This window comes from Xiphias gladius, chromosome 8 (assembly GCF_016859285.1).
Source record: "Xiphias gladius isolate SHS-SW01 ecotype Sanya breed wild chromosome 8, ASM1685928v1, whole genome shotgun sequence".
Taxonomy (NCBI): Eukaryota; Metazoa; Chordata; class Actinopteri; order Istiophoriformes; family Xiphiidae; genus Xiphias; species Xiphias gladius.
The window spans coordinates 30,705,621-30,719,570 of NC_053407.1; the positions used below are offsets into that span (position 1 = coordinate 30,705,621).

General features: G+C 48.7%; 2 protein-coding genes across 2 annotated transcripts; one reads left to right on the forward strand and one right to left on the reverse strand.

Moving 5' to 3' along the window:
* Nucleotides 1-1,396: 1,396 nt before the first annotated feature.
* LOC120793093 lies at nucleotides 1,397-5,212 on the reverse strand. Its single transcript, XM_040132781.1, has 5 exons — nucleotides 5,174-5,212; nucleotides 3,344-3,437; nucleotides 2,585-2,672; nucleotides 2,113-2,349; nucleotides 1,397-1,973 (listed from the first exon to the last, which is right to left on the reverse strand). Exons 1-5 carry the CDS (start codon nucleotides 5,190-5,192, stop codon nucleotides 1,491-1,493), a joined length of 921 nt encoding a protein of 306 aa, XP_039988715.1. The 5' UTR covers nucleotides 5,193-5,212; the 3' UTR covers nucleotides 1,397-1,490.
* Nucleotides 5,213-9,025: 3,813 nt separating this feature from the next.
* Nucleotides 9,026-13,266, forward strand: kcnj11l (potassium inwardly rectifying channel subfamily J member 11, like). Its single transcript, XM_040134278.1, has 5 exons — nucleotides 9,026-9,247; nucleotides 9,364-9,591; nucleotides 9,680-9,949; nucleotides 10,443-10,650; nucleotides 11,882-13,266. The coding sequence occupies exons 2-5, from the start codon at nucleotides 9,394-9,396 to the stop codon at nucleotides 12,310-12,312; spliced, it is 1,107 nt and encodes a 368-aa protein (XP_039990212.1). The 5' UTR covers nucleotides 9,026-9,247; nucleotides 9,364-9,393; the 3' UTR covers nucleotides 12,313-13,266.
* The last annotated feature ends 684 nt before the right edge of the window (nucleotides 13,267-13,950 follow it).

A 13,950-nucleotide genomic window follows, 5' to 3' on the forward strand; every position in this document is an offset into this window, starting at 1 on the left:
GCCGCGGATTAATCCACGTGTGTTTGTGGCAGCGGGACTGTGTGTGTGTGTGTGTGTGTGTGTTCTGTAGGAACATGTGACCCAGAGCAACAGTGTGACTCACTGATGTGTTTCAGTAGTTTCTGTACAACAGTGGAGCTCTGAGGCTCAGAGGAACCAGATGCATCGCAGCATCTGTCAGTGGGAGACTTGACTCTGGTTTTGACTCTGCACATGTGATCTGATGACAAGGAGAAACATATAGAATATCAGCAGACTGATGCTTTCAGGTTTAGCACAAATTTTCATTCATGCTGACAGATGACCAGGGGATATTTTAATCTCCAGTCTGACTCACTTGAGTCGGAGGTTTTTATTGCAGATCGCTGCGATCTGTGTCGTTCTCCTTCTCAGAGTCATAACTCAGTTAGATCTGAACACATGGACGTGAAACGCACATTTGTAGATTCAGCGTGATTTGAATAAACCTCCAGAAATCCGCTTGGAAATCATAGAAAAAAGATGCTTCTTAAGACGGCAGAACTTGGCTGAGAAGCATCAGAGACCTTTACCATGAAACCAGTTCAACATACCCGGGAAGTCTCCCGGTCATCTGGCTTCACTGAGCCGGACACCCGTTATCACGCCAAGCAACCACTTTCATATCTTAAGTACAACAAGTTCAGCGCTCTAGTGCTTGAATCAGTCTCTGTTGCAGCATGAGACCGGAGTTCAAAAGTACAATTAAAAGGCTTTGACACTGTTTGAGGCCAAAAGGAAAAAATGAAGTGAAGAGGACAGGAGGGGGCCTCCCACTGTAGTCCGGCTAAGAGACCCTCTCGCGATCCGCGCGCCGAGCTCCACGTGATCCTCTACGAATGGTGACGCCATTTTCTTTTATACGCGTTGATCCGCTTATCCCGAACATAACCTGCCCCGGAGCAGGTCAGGTGTGCAGCATAAGTTACCATGGCGATATACTCCGGTAGGAAGGAAACCACCGTCGTAACCCTGAAAACAAAGGGTTAAACCTGAAGCTACCCCCCCATCCACAAATCCTGCTTCGTAGTACGGGCCTCGTGTTTTTAGGTTTCCTTCAGTGTCACAGTGACCCAGCGGCAGTTGTCTGAACATCCACTGAGAACAGGAGCTGGTCACCGCTGGTTCAGCAGGTTTTAACGGGACAGTTCCACTGAATGGAAACAAATACAGAGTAAAAATCTGGGTTTAAGCTGTAGCCCACAGCACAACTGACTGAATCAATAGCAACGAGAAAGAGATCTGTTTGAGGGGAGGCCCACAAAGTCAGACTCTGAATACCCCTGATCCATGCGGGAGCTTCTACATCCAGGAAGAGGATTACAGAGTCTTTATTAACAACAGGGACAACCAAACCACCAGAAACAGTGGTCCGTGGTCCAAATCCTTTACAACTGGGGGTGTTTCATCACATGAAATCCATCTATATAACACAAAACAAAATATCCTCCACTCACAGTTTCTCAACAAGCTTATGGAACAAAGAAACCAGTCTCTGTCTGGTCTCCAGCTGGTCTGCGTCCAGATCCGCAGCCATCAGGCTCTGGTAGAACCTGGTCTGAAGTATGACCTCCTTTTCTGTTGTCACCTCGGCCTGATCCCCGTCCACAGCCAGCCTCCCTGGCTCTTTCTAGAAAAGCTCTGTCTCTGTCCAGAAAGGCTCGGTCTTGATCCAGAAACGCTCGGTCTCTCTCCACGGCCGCTCGGTCTCTTTCTACGACCATCCTGTCTCGCTCAAGAGAGGCCATGTCTCTGCTCAGCAGCTGTCTGTCTCCTTTCTGTGTCAAACGCTGCCCGCTCTCTCTCCAGAGCCTGTCTCTCTTTCTGCAGCTCAGACGGCTTCCTGTCCACCTCTGCGGCCCCTCTGACAATGTTTTTGGGGGAGGGCGTCTTGGTGGTGTCTGTGTTTGCTGCTGCTGTCCGGTGGTAACGTGGTGTAAAGTGAAGCGGTCTGGCTTTTGTTTATCCCAGGCTGAGTGTCAGGGCGTCTCACATTCAGTCTGTCTCCTCCAGCTGCAACAACCTCTTCAGGGGATTCAGCTCTGTTCGGGGCTTTGATCTCACTTATCCCCAGGACCCCCCAAAGGCCCCCACCCCCTCCAGAGTTCCCGTATCAACAACACTGAGCCCAGAAAAAGTTCCTCCCCTGGTGGGAAGACGGAGCGGAAGCAGGGCTGCGGCCCGCTCCTCGTCTCCGTCCAGCAGGAAGGGCTGCACGAGGTTGCCAGTCCCAGCCAGGCGACCACTCATGGCCTCGTCCATCAGGTGGAACCAGCACCACGAACTGGGTTTGGTCAAGTTCTCTGTGCCCTCTGGAGGGTTCTTCAACACCTATACAGGAAAGAACCCTCCAGAGGTGTTCAAGGCAAAGTTCACCTCAGGATTTCAGCTCTTGGTCAATCAAAACTCTACAAACTGTTTTGCTTCTTCTAAGTGAAAAGAACAGATCAGCAGTTGGGTTAGGGTTAGAACCCTGTTTCCCTCTGGGAGTCAGATTAAATCTGGTTTGTCCTGAGCTGTCATTCAGACCGGAAACCACCCTGAGTTAAGATGTACCTGGACTCACCCTGTACTTTTCTTTCAGGTTGTCCCATTTCTTCTTCAGCTGCCGTGCTGACGTCATCCCCTGGAGCCCCATCTCCTTTCTTATGGCCCTGCATCAGGGAGGAGAGTCTGTTATCAGAGATGTGGATGGTGAAAGAATACAGCTGCAATACAGCTGTGGAGGTTTAATTATAGCAAAGATGAGAGTTTTTGTGGGGAGAGTACATCGTACCAAGGCAGACTCAATAAAGTCTAATAACTGGTGGGGTTTGATCTCCAGTTCAGCTCACACGTGATCCTTCTAGTAGTGTTTAATTACAATGAAATGTCACTCTTATATTTTGTCTTATATTTTGGCTGCACACTCCTCAGTGCTGCTCTAAAAGATAAAGTGTATACTGGTTTTAAACTGTACAAAGTATAAAATTACACAGTGTTTAAAATGAGTAGATTAGTTTTGCAGATTTTCACCTGACTTATCATCCAAACATCAAAAGACATTGGAGTTTCCCACTGCCAGAGAATATGAAGTACAATCTCTGGTGGTGAGGACGGCTCAGAATATATTTATAGGAAAATGCAAAGGATGTGCAATGAAGTGCGTCATAAAGAATGAAAAATATTAAATAAATAAATGGTGAAACTACAGAACAAATCCAATTTGGTAAAATTCACAAGTACTTCACAAGATCTGAGGATGAAAATGTTATTAACGAAGTGAGCACAGGTGATCGACAGTGTGCGGGGTTTTTTGCAGCATTATGTGAGAAAGCAGACTGACTTCCAGCCTCTCACGGCAGAGTTCCTCCTTCCAGTGAAGATGGCTGCGCTGGTGGCACAAAGCCGTATCATCAGCCGGATGTCTCTGTTCGTCACTGAGGAGACACGTTCGTCGTCAGTCCGATATCTGCCTCTACAGACACCCGTCAGTCACTATTTAAAGGTCCTGAAAACAGTTTCTCTCAAACAGTTTCTCACAATGAACATGTGATTTTTTTTGTCAAATTTCCAGCCTCCGTTCTTCTTCGCTTCTCTGTCTAACGTCTGTGCACCAATGAAATGCATGCAAGTTGTTCATTTCCACATCCAGCAGTTACAGAGCATCGTGATCACTCATTTGAGGTGGTATTTGTGTCCACCTGACGAATATCTCTGAAGAATCTCGAACCTCACCCTGACAAGACAAAATGTGTTTCATTTACAACAGTGAAACTGTCCGGTCTTATAAATGCCTGGAATTTGTCTCAACAGCGTTCTGACTGTTAAACAGCACTTGAGATAAAAATGGATTTATTATGACAGACTAAAGCAGGTTTCTTTCTCCAGGACAGCTTGTCTCTAACTTAGGCAGGTCTTCTGTCAGAGTCTGTTCCTGCTTCGAACACTGTGCCCTCCGTAGTTGGGGTCAGGTTAAGGCCATGACCAGTGGGGTCAGGTTAAATCTGGGGGTCGTAGAGAAGACTGGTTGGGGTCAGGTTAAATCTGGGGGTTTTAGAGAAGACTGGTTGGGGTCAGGTTAAATCTGGGGGTCGTAGAGATGAGTGGTTGGGGTCAGGTTAGAACCATGACCTGTTGGGGTCAGGTTAAATCTGGGGGTCGTAGAGAAGACTGGTTGGGGTCAGGTTAAATCTGGGGGTCTTAGAGAAGACTGGTTGGGGTCAGGTTAAATCTGGGGGTCTTAGAGAAGACTGGTTGGGGTCAGGTTAGAACCATGACCTGTTGGGGTCAGGTTAAGGCTGGGGGTCGTAGAGAGGACTGGTTGGGGTCAGGTTAAATCTGGGGGTCGTAGAGATGAGTGGTTGGGGTCAGGTTAGAACCATGACCTGTTGGGGTCAGGTTAAGGCTGGGGGTCGTAGAGAGGACCGGTTGGGGTCAGGTTAAATCTGGGGGTCATAGAGATGAGTGGTTGGGGTCAGATTAGGACCATGACCTGTTGGGGGGGGGTTAGGCAGGGGGGGGAGAGAGAGGACCGGTTGGGGTCAGGTTAAATCTGGGGGTCATAGAGATGAGTGGTTGGGGTCAGATTAGGACCATGACCTGTTGGGGTCAGGTTAAGGCTGGGGGTCGTAGAGATGAGTGGTTGGGGTCAGGTTAGAACCATGACCTGTTGGGGTCAGGTTAAGGCTGGGGGTCATAGAGAGGACCGGTTGGGGTCAGGTTAAGGCTGGGGGTCATAGAGATGAGTGGTTGGGGTCAGGTTAGAACCGTGACCTGTTGGGGTCAGGTTAAGGCTGGGGGTCGTAGAGAGGACCGGTTGGGGTCAGGTGGAAACAAAAACATTGTAAAACCGAAACAATGAGCTGAAAGACACGGAGCAGAGGGAGGCTGCCATATTTGTGGGTTTTTCGGGTGTGGTGTTACAGCCAAACACTTCTTCCACCACCCTGCTGAAAACAATGACCTGTCCTCGACAGAAACACGCTGTTAATCCTGCTCATCCTGTCACTGGGAAGTAAATCTGTAACAGAAGCAACTTCATCTGAACCCTCAGCTGCGGAGACAGGAACAGCGTCTTTATCAGAGAAGACTAACGACGGAAAACATTCGCCTTCACAAAGCCTCGTTACAACTCTCATCATCCACGTCTGAAACTGAATTTAAATGACTTTACTTCTGCAAACGTTCGCCATGTTTCAGCCCCTCCATCCAGGGGATCAGCCTCTTCTTCTCCCGTGTATTAACCGCAGTCGAGACTCACTGACGGAGCCGTGCTGCCACCTGCAGGCCGGTACAGGTCATTCTCAAAGCTACGATGAATTCAGAAATGCGTTACAAAAAAATACAATAGATAAAGAAAGAAATAAAAAGATTTAAAAAAATCCATCACGATTATTTAAACGGTAGATTAGACAAGTAAATGAACAGATAAATGACTGATTTAAACCTGTCCTACAAAGTTTTACAGCCTTTTTGTTGACTGAAGATTAAAATCTTCATAGACTGGTGCCACGTGTGCAACTCCCATGTTATCACGAAATCAATAAGAAATGTTTGTTTTTCATTAGACCTGTCACAATCATGGAAATCAAATTAAACTTTGGGGTAAAATAAAAAAAATCACTACAGGTAATAACAACAATACAGGCTGGTAAATACAACAACACGTTATTCACATGTACGTCCAGCTCCCACATTAAATCAGGGAAGGAAGTTTATTAACAATTTGTGACCCTTTCAACAACCTCTTCATATTTGCTCGCTCGCTTTCTATTATAATCATTTGTATTTATCACTGGATTTTTATTGATTATTCTTCAATGAATATTTCTCATTTTATATTTGAATTTAAGGTGTTTTAATTTTATGTTGTTGTTTGTGTACGTGTGTATCCTGTGCTGCACTGCAGTTGACAAGTATTAATGATTAGTACCAGAAAAAGTGACTGATTCATATATATATATATATATATATGAATCTTAAATTACTAGCGCCTCCATGAATAAACCCCTGAATATGATACTATCTCTGTTTTTGTGTGTTTTTTTTTACATGACTGCTGGTTGTAGTTGAATGAATCTTGATCTGCTGATGATTTGTCTGTCTGTCTGGATCTCAGTGATCTCAGTGACCTGGGGGGGGGGGACTCTCCTCTCTTGCCCTCTGCGGGCAGCAGGAAGCCTCTGCGGGGTGAAGCTGCTCAGCATCCTGCAGCACGAAGCCACCGAGCACGACAAGTTCACCACATTCAGGTCACACAGCACCGGAACCCGATGCGGGCTGCTTTCAAATTTAAAGTCTCACCATGGCAACCGGTAAAACCTCGCATAGGTTTATGTGAGTAAGTTCTGGCCCCTCAATATAGAAATGTCTTGCTGGAGTTGAAACTTTGAGTCGATTGGCCGGATAACCAGCTGTCAACTGTTTTTCATAATCAATCGATCTCCTCTCCTCAAACATCCCAGTTTCTGCAGCGTGACATTTGCTGCTCGTGTCTGTTTTCTCTTTGGGAGACGAGTCAAGACATCCGGACCGTGGATATTGTTATTGACGTTTTTCACTATTTTCTGACAAAGCAAATAATCTATTGTTTACCTGATAATGAAAAGAATCATTGGTTGCAGCCCTTTGTTGGATATTTTGTCATTTCATTCCACACTTTTTATTCTTTTGAGCTGTGTCGTGTTGCTGTTGTACATTGATTGAGATCGTAAAAGATATTTTTTAAAAGAGTCCCATAAATGAAAGGTCGTGCTCTGAGCATCTGGCCGGTGAAAAAGGCGGAACGAAGCCCACCGATCCCGGCCTCTGTCCCGGTTCCTCCTCTTCTCCTCCGATCATCGATGAGCGTTGGAGAGAAACCGTGTGGCTGCAGGTTAAACTCCTCGTGATTCTGCGATGCACGGAACAGAGACACGAGGCGCTTCATCAGGAGGAAACGGAGGAAATAAGCGGCGGGGAAGAAGAAGGGAGTCGTGTCCGGGGCTAGTTCGGTTTACCACGAATGAAACGTCTGTTTCAGTCCTTCTGTCTTTAAATCAGCGTCGACGCATTTTCATAATATACCGGACGGCCGCTCGTGTTTAACCGTCCGTTTTACGGCCCGGGGTCGGCGTCTTATTCTGAAGGGGCCGAGCGGAACCTCTGCCTCGTGCTGCGCCGGGACTTGACCCCGGGTCCCGGACCGACGGACGTCCCGACGATGGAGACGACGGGGTCCGCGTCGTGAGACGACACAAGCGAGGAGCGGGTCCGTGTCCGCGCCGCCGTTCGACGAGCAGGTAACGTCGCTGCGGTTCGTCGGGTGCGCGTCCACGCGGGCGCCGGTGCAGGTACAGGGAGAGGCGGCCGATGTGGCGACGGCCGGAGCGGCTGACGGGCCTCTCCGGCCGGCTCCTCCCGGATGAGTCTCCAGGTGCTACACGTCCCGCACAGCGTCAAGCTCCTCGGGCATGTCAGTTGTATCCCCGCGCTGTTTGTTCAGGCACCTGCCGCTCCACACACACTCGGTTATTTATTCAGAGCTTATGTCCAAACACAGACTAACATCCAGTAACCAGGGGATTGAAAAGGACTCGTTATCAGCTGGACACACTGAAGGAGAAACCGCTGCGTTTTGTGCCTCGGACGTTCCCGAGTTTCCAACCTGAGCTGTGAAAAGAAAAGTCACCGAGGTCCGTGTTTTCTCGACTGGAAGCGCGACTCGCGCGTCGTCCGCGGCGGACCACGGGTGGAAAACGGGCAGGTGACACGCACCGAGTGTGTGTCGTCTGCAGCAGACCGGCCACATATTACCGTTGTTACTACTGATGCATTGACGCGGGAGCCGCGCTCGGCGGCCCCGCCGGTCGGTCACCGACTCTGCAGAGGCAGATCAAGGTGGAAGGTCTGTGGAAAGTCAATGTACCGAGTTACTCTCCGACCACGGGCGCTGATAGTGATTCTCCAGGCGTGTTCAGACAGAAATGATCCCTTTTCAACGCGTGTCTCCTACAGTCATGGTCACAGAAAGAGTTGGTGAGACAAAGGAAAGGGCGGCTCGGATGGCAGGAGAACACACAGTCCGAGCTCCGACTGACTGAGAAGCAGCCGACTTGATCGATCGATCGATTTATCTGCGTGTGTGTGTGTGTGTGTGTGTGTGTGTGTGTGTGTGTGTGTGTGTGTGTGTGTGTGTGTGTGTGTGTGTGCGCGCAGGTGGACAGGTGTGCAGCAGCAGCAGCAGCAGCGGCGGCGGCATCATGTTGGCCAGGAAGGGCCTCTTGCCCGACGGCTTCCTGCTGACCCGTCTGGCCGAGGACCACAACCAGCCGAACCGCAGCCGCTCCAGATCTCAGAAAGCCCGCTTCATCACCAAGACCGGATCCTGCAACGTGGCTCACAAGAACATCAGGGAGCAGGTAGTCAGAACCCCAACATCCGGTGGCGTTATCATGAGAATTATTCAGAGCTTAGTCAATCCATTAGAAACAGTTTTAATAATCGATGAGTGGTCAAAGACCCTTCTCAAGCAGATCCTCCAAACACCGTCTGGTTCCAGCTTCTCGCATGTGAGGATTTCCTGCTTTTCCCTGGTTTATATCAGTGTAAACGTTAGATTTGGGGGTTTTGGACGACTTTTCGTAAACTACACAATTAATCAAGAGAATGATCAGCAGATGGACCAGTATCGTTAAAACAATGGTTAGCTGCAGCCCTTTAACTGTGAGTATTTAATGTTACACTGATGGATTTTGTTTTAACCCCCAACAACCAAATGCAAACTCGTCCGGTAACTCGTCACGATGGACCGGAGCTGGCTGCTCTTCAGGCGTCACACTGCCAGTGTTGTCTAACCTCTGGACCCGAGACGCGTCTAGAGATCTATTCACCTCTGTCTCTGAAAACTGGGGCCAGTTCAGCCAGTCTGCAGCAGGCAGACTGCGATTTGCATCATTTCTTCTCGCTCACTCTGACTCGTTTGACTCGTCAAACGTAACGTCAGCGACGTGTCTAACGCAGACTGCTGACGTCTCACTATCGCGTCGGATGAACCTTAGAGCGTATGTTTCCTCCATCACCTGCACTAGAAGCGCGTTGTGAATCGATCTGTTCACGTCCGGTACAAAGAGGAGGCGCGATCACAGCGAGTACGACCCGTGTCGGCGTCTACGTAGAAACCTGACTATCGATTCAGGACACACCTGGAAATGTACATTTCTACCTACTCGGATCCTCTCTCTTGTTGTCTGGAATACGGAGCGGGACAGTAAGACAATCCTGACAGGATTTTAAAAACCGAGGGGGACATGACGCCCCATCGCCAGTGAAAATGGAGCCCTTGCTTTCCTTCCGTTCAGGTGCACTTACCTTTGTGCGTTTCAGGGTCGGTTCCTGCAGGATGTTTTCACCACCATGGTGGACCTGAAGTGGCAGCACTCCCTCCTCATCTTCACCTCGGCCTTCCTCTGCTCCTGGATGCTCTTCGCTATGATCTGGTGGCTCCTGGCCTTTGCCCACGGAGACCTGGAGCCGCGTGACCCCACCGGCGTCCCCTGCGTCACCGCCATCCACTCCTTCACCTCCGCCTTCCTCTTCTCCATCGAAGTCCAGGTGAGAGCTGTTGTTAGTGTGGTTGATGATCCAGGTGCAGGGGTTTGACGTTTGGTTAGCCGTGACTCCATGGTCCCGTCCTCTCCAGGTGACTATCGGTTTTGGCGGCAGGATGGTGACGGAGGAGTGTCCTCTGGCCATCACCGTGTTGATCATCCAGAACATTTTGGGGCTCATCATCAACGCCGTGATGCTCGGCTGCGTCTTCATGAAGACGGCCCAGGCCAACCGCCGGGCAGAGACGCTCATCTTCTCCAGAAACGCCGTCATCGCCCCTCGAAACGGCCGGCCGACCTTCATGTTCCGGGTCGGAGACCTGAGGAAAAGTATGATCATCTCTGCCACCGTCCAGCTGCAGGTAAAGGAGCCGTACCGCATGGTCTTCGTCAGCAGGTGTTTGCTCGTGTAGCGTGGAGCCGTGGATGCGCGGCTGGATTCCTGAACAGGTCTACCAGGCACCAGGGTCGCAAGGTGTCAGGGGGTCCACGGTCATTTGTTCTTGAAAAGTCACAGAGCTCAGTTAAAAGCGGGGATGTGCCGATCGCGTTGTTTTGCTCCCGATGCGGATCGGAGTCTTAAGGTTTGAGTATCTGTCAACCGAATCCAGTCCAGTGTTTGTCTGTGTGGATTTTTTCCTACAGGAACATTTCATTCAAATACAGTCACATTAGTAAAGTCATTTATCAGAGAGTCTGAGTCTCCAGAAATCACGGCTCATTTTCTACCAAGCGGTCTCATGTTTTAAGACAGTTTTCAGTTGGGTGGGTGTTGTCCCCTGGTTGTCCAGACTGAAGCCGCTAAAGACACTGACGCCGTGTCTGGTTGATAAGATCGAAGCTTCCCCCCCCCAGGTGATCCGGAGGACGGTGACGGCGGAGGGCGAGGTGATCCCGGTGTGTCAGCTGGACATCCAGGTGGAGAACCCTCTCAGGAGTAACGGCATCTTCCTGGTCTCGCCTCTGGTCATCAGCCACACCATGGAGAGAGGGAGTCCGCTGTACGAGCTCTCCGCCCAGTCGCTGGCCTCCGAGGACCTGGAGATCATCGTCATCCTGGAAGGTCAGGAGCCAAGCACACCGGGATCCTGTTAACGTGGATCCACATCACATCACACTGACATGGTTCTGTCGCTACGGAAGATCTGGCATGGGAATACTGATCTTAAACGCAACTCATAGTATCGATTAGGTGGAATTAGAGAGAAGTTTCAGCCACAAAACCTCAACCGCCACCAAAGGTTACCTGTTGTTTTCCTTGTCATTAAATATCTTGGATATTTTTTGGAGTTTATTTTCAGCTCCTTTAAACTTGGATTGTAAGTCGTACTAGCGCTGGTTTATTTGGAGGAGTCACATACACGTAAAATATTACCAATTTCAATGTGAAGCAAAGCAGCTAGAATACATTTAGAAATGAGATTTGATCAAGTCAAGTATTTATTTATAGAGCATCTTTGAAAGACAGAGTCCTCTACAGAGAAACTTTTAAAAAACGGTAAAATAATTAAAATAATTTAAAAACAAAGCAAATTAAATATAACCGTAACAGACAAGCTGAAACTATGTTATTACGCTGTATTTAATATTGATAAATAAAGGACATAAAGAGCAAAAACATCCGTATTTACTCAAAGGTTTAGGACGAGCTTCCTCCTGTTCTTAAAGCTGCATTAATCAGAAAGGCGGAAATATTCCAAAATAAGAGCCCCGACATCCAGTAACTGTCCTTAGAAATCCTCCCAGCTGCCAGCACGGCCGTAGACGCCGAATCTGGCTGATGACTTCACATTGAATCTGTGTGGACGTCTGAATTCTTTGTCTTTCGACTTTTGTGCCGTTTCTCTCTGGTTTGCGCTCGTTCTCTTGACAACACGGCGGCGTTTTCGGTGTTAGGTCTGAGCCGGACCTCAGCTAGTGACCAACCTCAATCAGTGGCTCCGGTGCTCGCCAGTAGAAATACCTGTCAGGCGATTCGTTCTTTTTGCCGAAACTTCGGCCTTCATAATTTCAGATTTGTAACTCTAACTCTACCCAACAAGCGATGTTCCGGGGTTGTGTCGCCTTTAACCGAGCTCCGGTCGCGTGATGTCTCAGTACGAGGCCTTGAGAGTTGGGTGCTTTCCATCTTTTCAGCTTCAGTCAGACGGGTTAGAAGGATTCAGCTCCAGCGCTGGTGCCTCGTGAGACGTAGCGCCGCTACTCCTGGAGCTGAAACACTTTAATCGCTCTTCACGAAATGAAATGAACGCATCAGAGTGGGCGCGTGTCTTTCGTCTTTTCTCTTTCATTAGGCGTGGTGGAGACGACAGGGATCAGCATGCAGGCCCGGACCTCCTACACTCCCGAGGAGATCCTGTGGGGGAGGCGCTTCGTCTCCATCATAACGGAGGAGGACGGTCAGTACTGCGTCGACTACTCCAAGTTCGGCAACACGGTTCCCGTCCGCATGTCGTCTCTCAGCGCCAAGGAGCTGGACCAGAACAGAGGAGTCCAGGAGGGGGAGTCTGAGTTCCAGCTGCAGGGATGGGGGCTGGTCCGAGCCGGCAGAGGAGGTTTCCGCAGGGGAGGCCGGGCCTGCGACAGCTCCACCCATCAGCCCTGGTATGCCCAATCAGAGAAGCCGGAGAGAGCGGTGGAGCGGAAAGGACAGAAGAAGACGGTGCAGCTGGAGGTGATTGGACGACAGACTGAAGGGGACGGACTGGGAGACATGAGCGACTGAAGACACGGAGACGGACGGCGTCCCAACTCCTAACTGCTGTTGGACCGTCTGCTGCTGTTGCGAGCAGTAGACACGACGTCGCATCTACCATTTTATGCACCTTACTCCCAGTCCCATGAGCCCCTGGGAATTATGGGCACAGCTTGTGGTTGAAGTTCTACCGTCTAACGTAAGATTATCTACGGACTTCTATTTTATTCTATTACAGATGTTTGACTACTGTAACCATGGTTTCGAATCCCCCCCCCAAAAAAACATGCTTTCATAACAACACATCATTGGGACATTGGTTACCAGGCTTCCTGGGTTAATAGTTTAACAAACGAATAGAAATGCCCTGTACATCGGCTTATACACAACACGCTTCAAACCATATTCGATTGTGAAATGAATCTGAGCCATTTGTACCACCCATGGAAAGTTCAGCTTTACTCCAATAACGGGTCCCAGGACGACAGAGACTGACGCTGACAGGACTCTGAGTCCGGCGTTTCCGATGACAACCAAACCAACCGTCATTTCAGTTTATTACAACTGAGCTGAAGCTTTTTGCCCCGTTCCAGTCGTTATTCTGTCATTGCTCCATGATACGAGACCTGCACAAGCCTCCATCTGTTCATGTGAGTGAAAACCTTTGGCCTTTAATGTGACATTATCTAAACCGCTTTCCATTTCATCTTATTTCAGTGAACGACTCCTGTCATTTAACAGTAGCTTTGGTTTTCTTAACTACACCGATGAGACGGAATCTGGCAACACGGTCCCTCGGTAGCAGAAGGAAAATGTACGACCACATCATCCTGTTTCATGGTTTGGCATTTGGGGAAGTATCCATCCGTATGACAACGACCTGCTGTTTTCACACTGTGTCTTTGTGCGAGGTAGAACTGGTAAATATGAACCAGTGATCTCCAGAGGAGCTGGCAGGTGGATTTTCTTCCCTTTGGACGGAGCCAGGCAGACCCCCCCTCGTTTGCGGTCTTTGTGATGTAAATATTTCATATTTACTGTACAGACATGAGAGTTGAACGGTTTCTTTGAGCAGTGACAGGCCGTGTTGTCGTCGGCCTTTTGGACACAGCTGTTGTTGTCAGGTTTCTTTGCCTCGTTGTTCCTCCTCCTCTTTTATTATAAATTATATCCCAGAGTTCATATAGGTCTTCGTACTGTATATGAGCCACATTAAGCCCGGTGTTAAATTATATCGTCTAAGTCACAGACAGGCCAGTTATTAAGGTCGTAGCACACGATATTCAACGTGGCACGTCTGCTGTTGTTTTTCTTAGTTTTGGAAAATAAACTTTAGAGTCTTTAACGTGTTATTTATGATGTTTAATGAATCTGCTTTTTGTAGTCCCTCTAAATGTGTTCCCAGTATTCCCAGTATTGGTCACAGAGTGCAGGGCACACTAACACGATGTGCCAGAATCCAGTGGACGTTAAACTATATGCTTTACTGTCCTCTCAAAATATTAACCTGTCAGCCACATAAAGCTGAGGAATCATGTTTGTACTGAACTTACCGTGATGATTGTTTGTAAGTTATGTGTATATTTTTACCCTAAATAAACATCTGACCTGAAACTCTACCGACTCCTATATATGACAGTAGCAGGAGATGATAAATGTAATTCAATC

Excerpts from the sequence above, each read along its gene's own strand:
- LOC120793093 (XM_040132781.1), bottom strand. Across the intron at positions 2,673-3,343 it reads TCTGCCGTGAGAGGCTGGAA|GGCCATAAGAAAGGAGATGG; the intron begins GTCAGTCTGCTT and ends TCCCTGATGCAG. Across the intron at positions 1,974-2,112 it reads ATACGGGAACTCTGGAGGGG|CCAGACCGCTTCACTTTACA; the intron begins GTGGGGGCCTTT and ends GATAAACAAAAG.
- kcnj11l (XM_040134278.1), top strand. The coding sequence starts at position 9,394 with ATGGTGGACCTGAAGTGGCAGCACTCCCTCCTCATCTTCACCTCGGCC. Across the intron at positions 9,592-9,679 it reads TCTTCTCCATCGAAGTCCAG|GTGACTATCGGTTTTGGCGG; the intron begins GTGAGAGCTGTT and ends CGTCCTCTCCAG. Across the intron at positions 9,950-10,442 it reads CTGCCACCGTCCAGCTGCAG|GTGATCCGGAGGACGGTGAC; the intron begins GTAAAGGAGCCG and ends TCCCCCCCCCAG.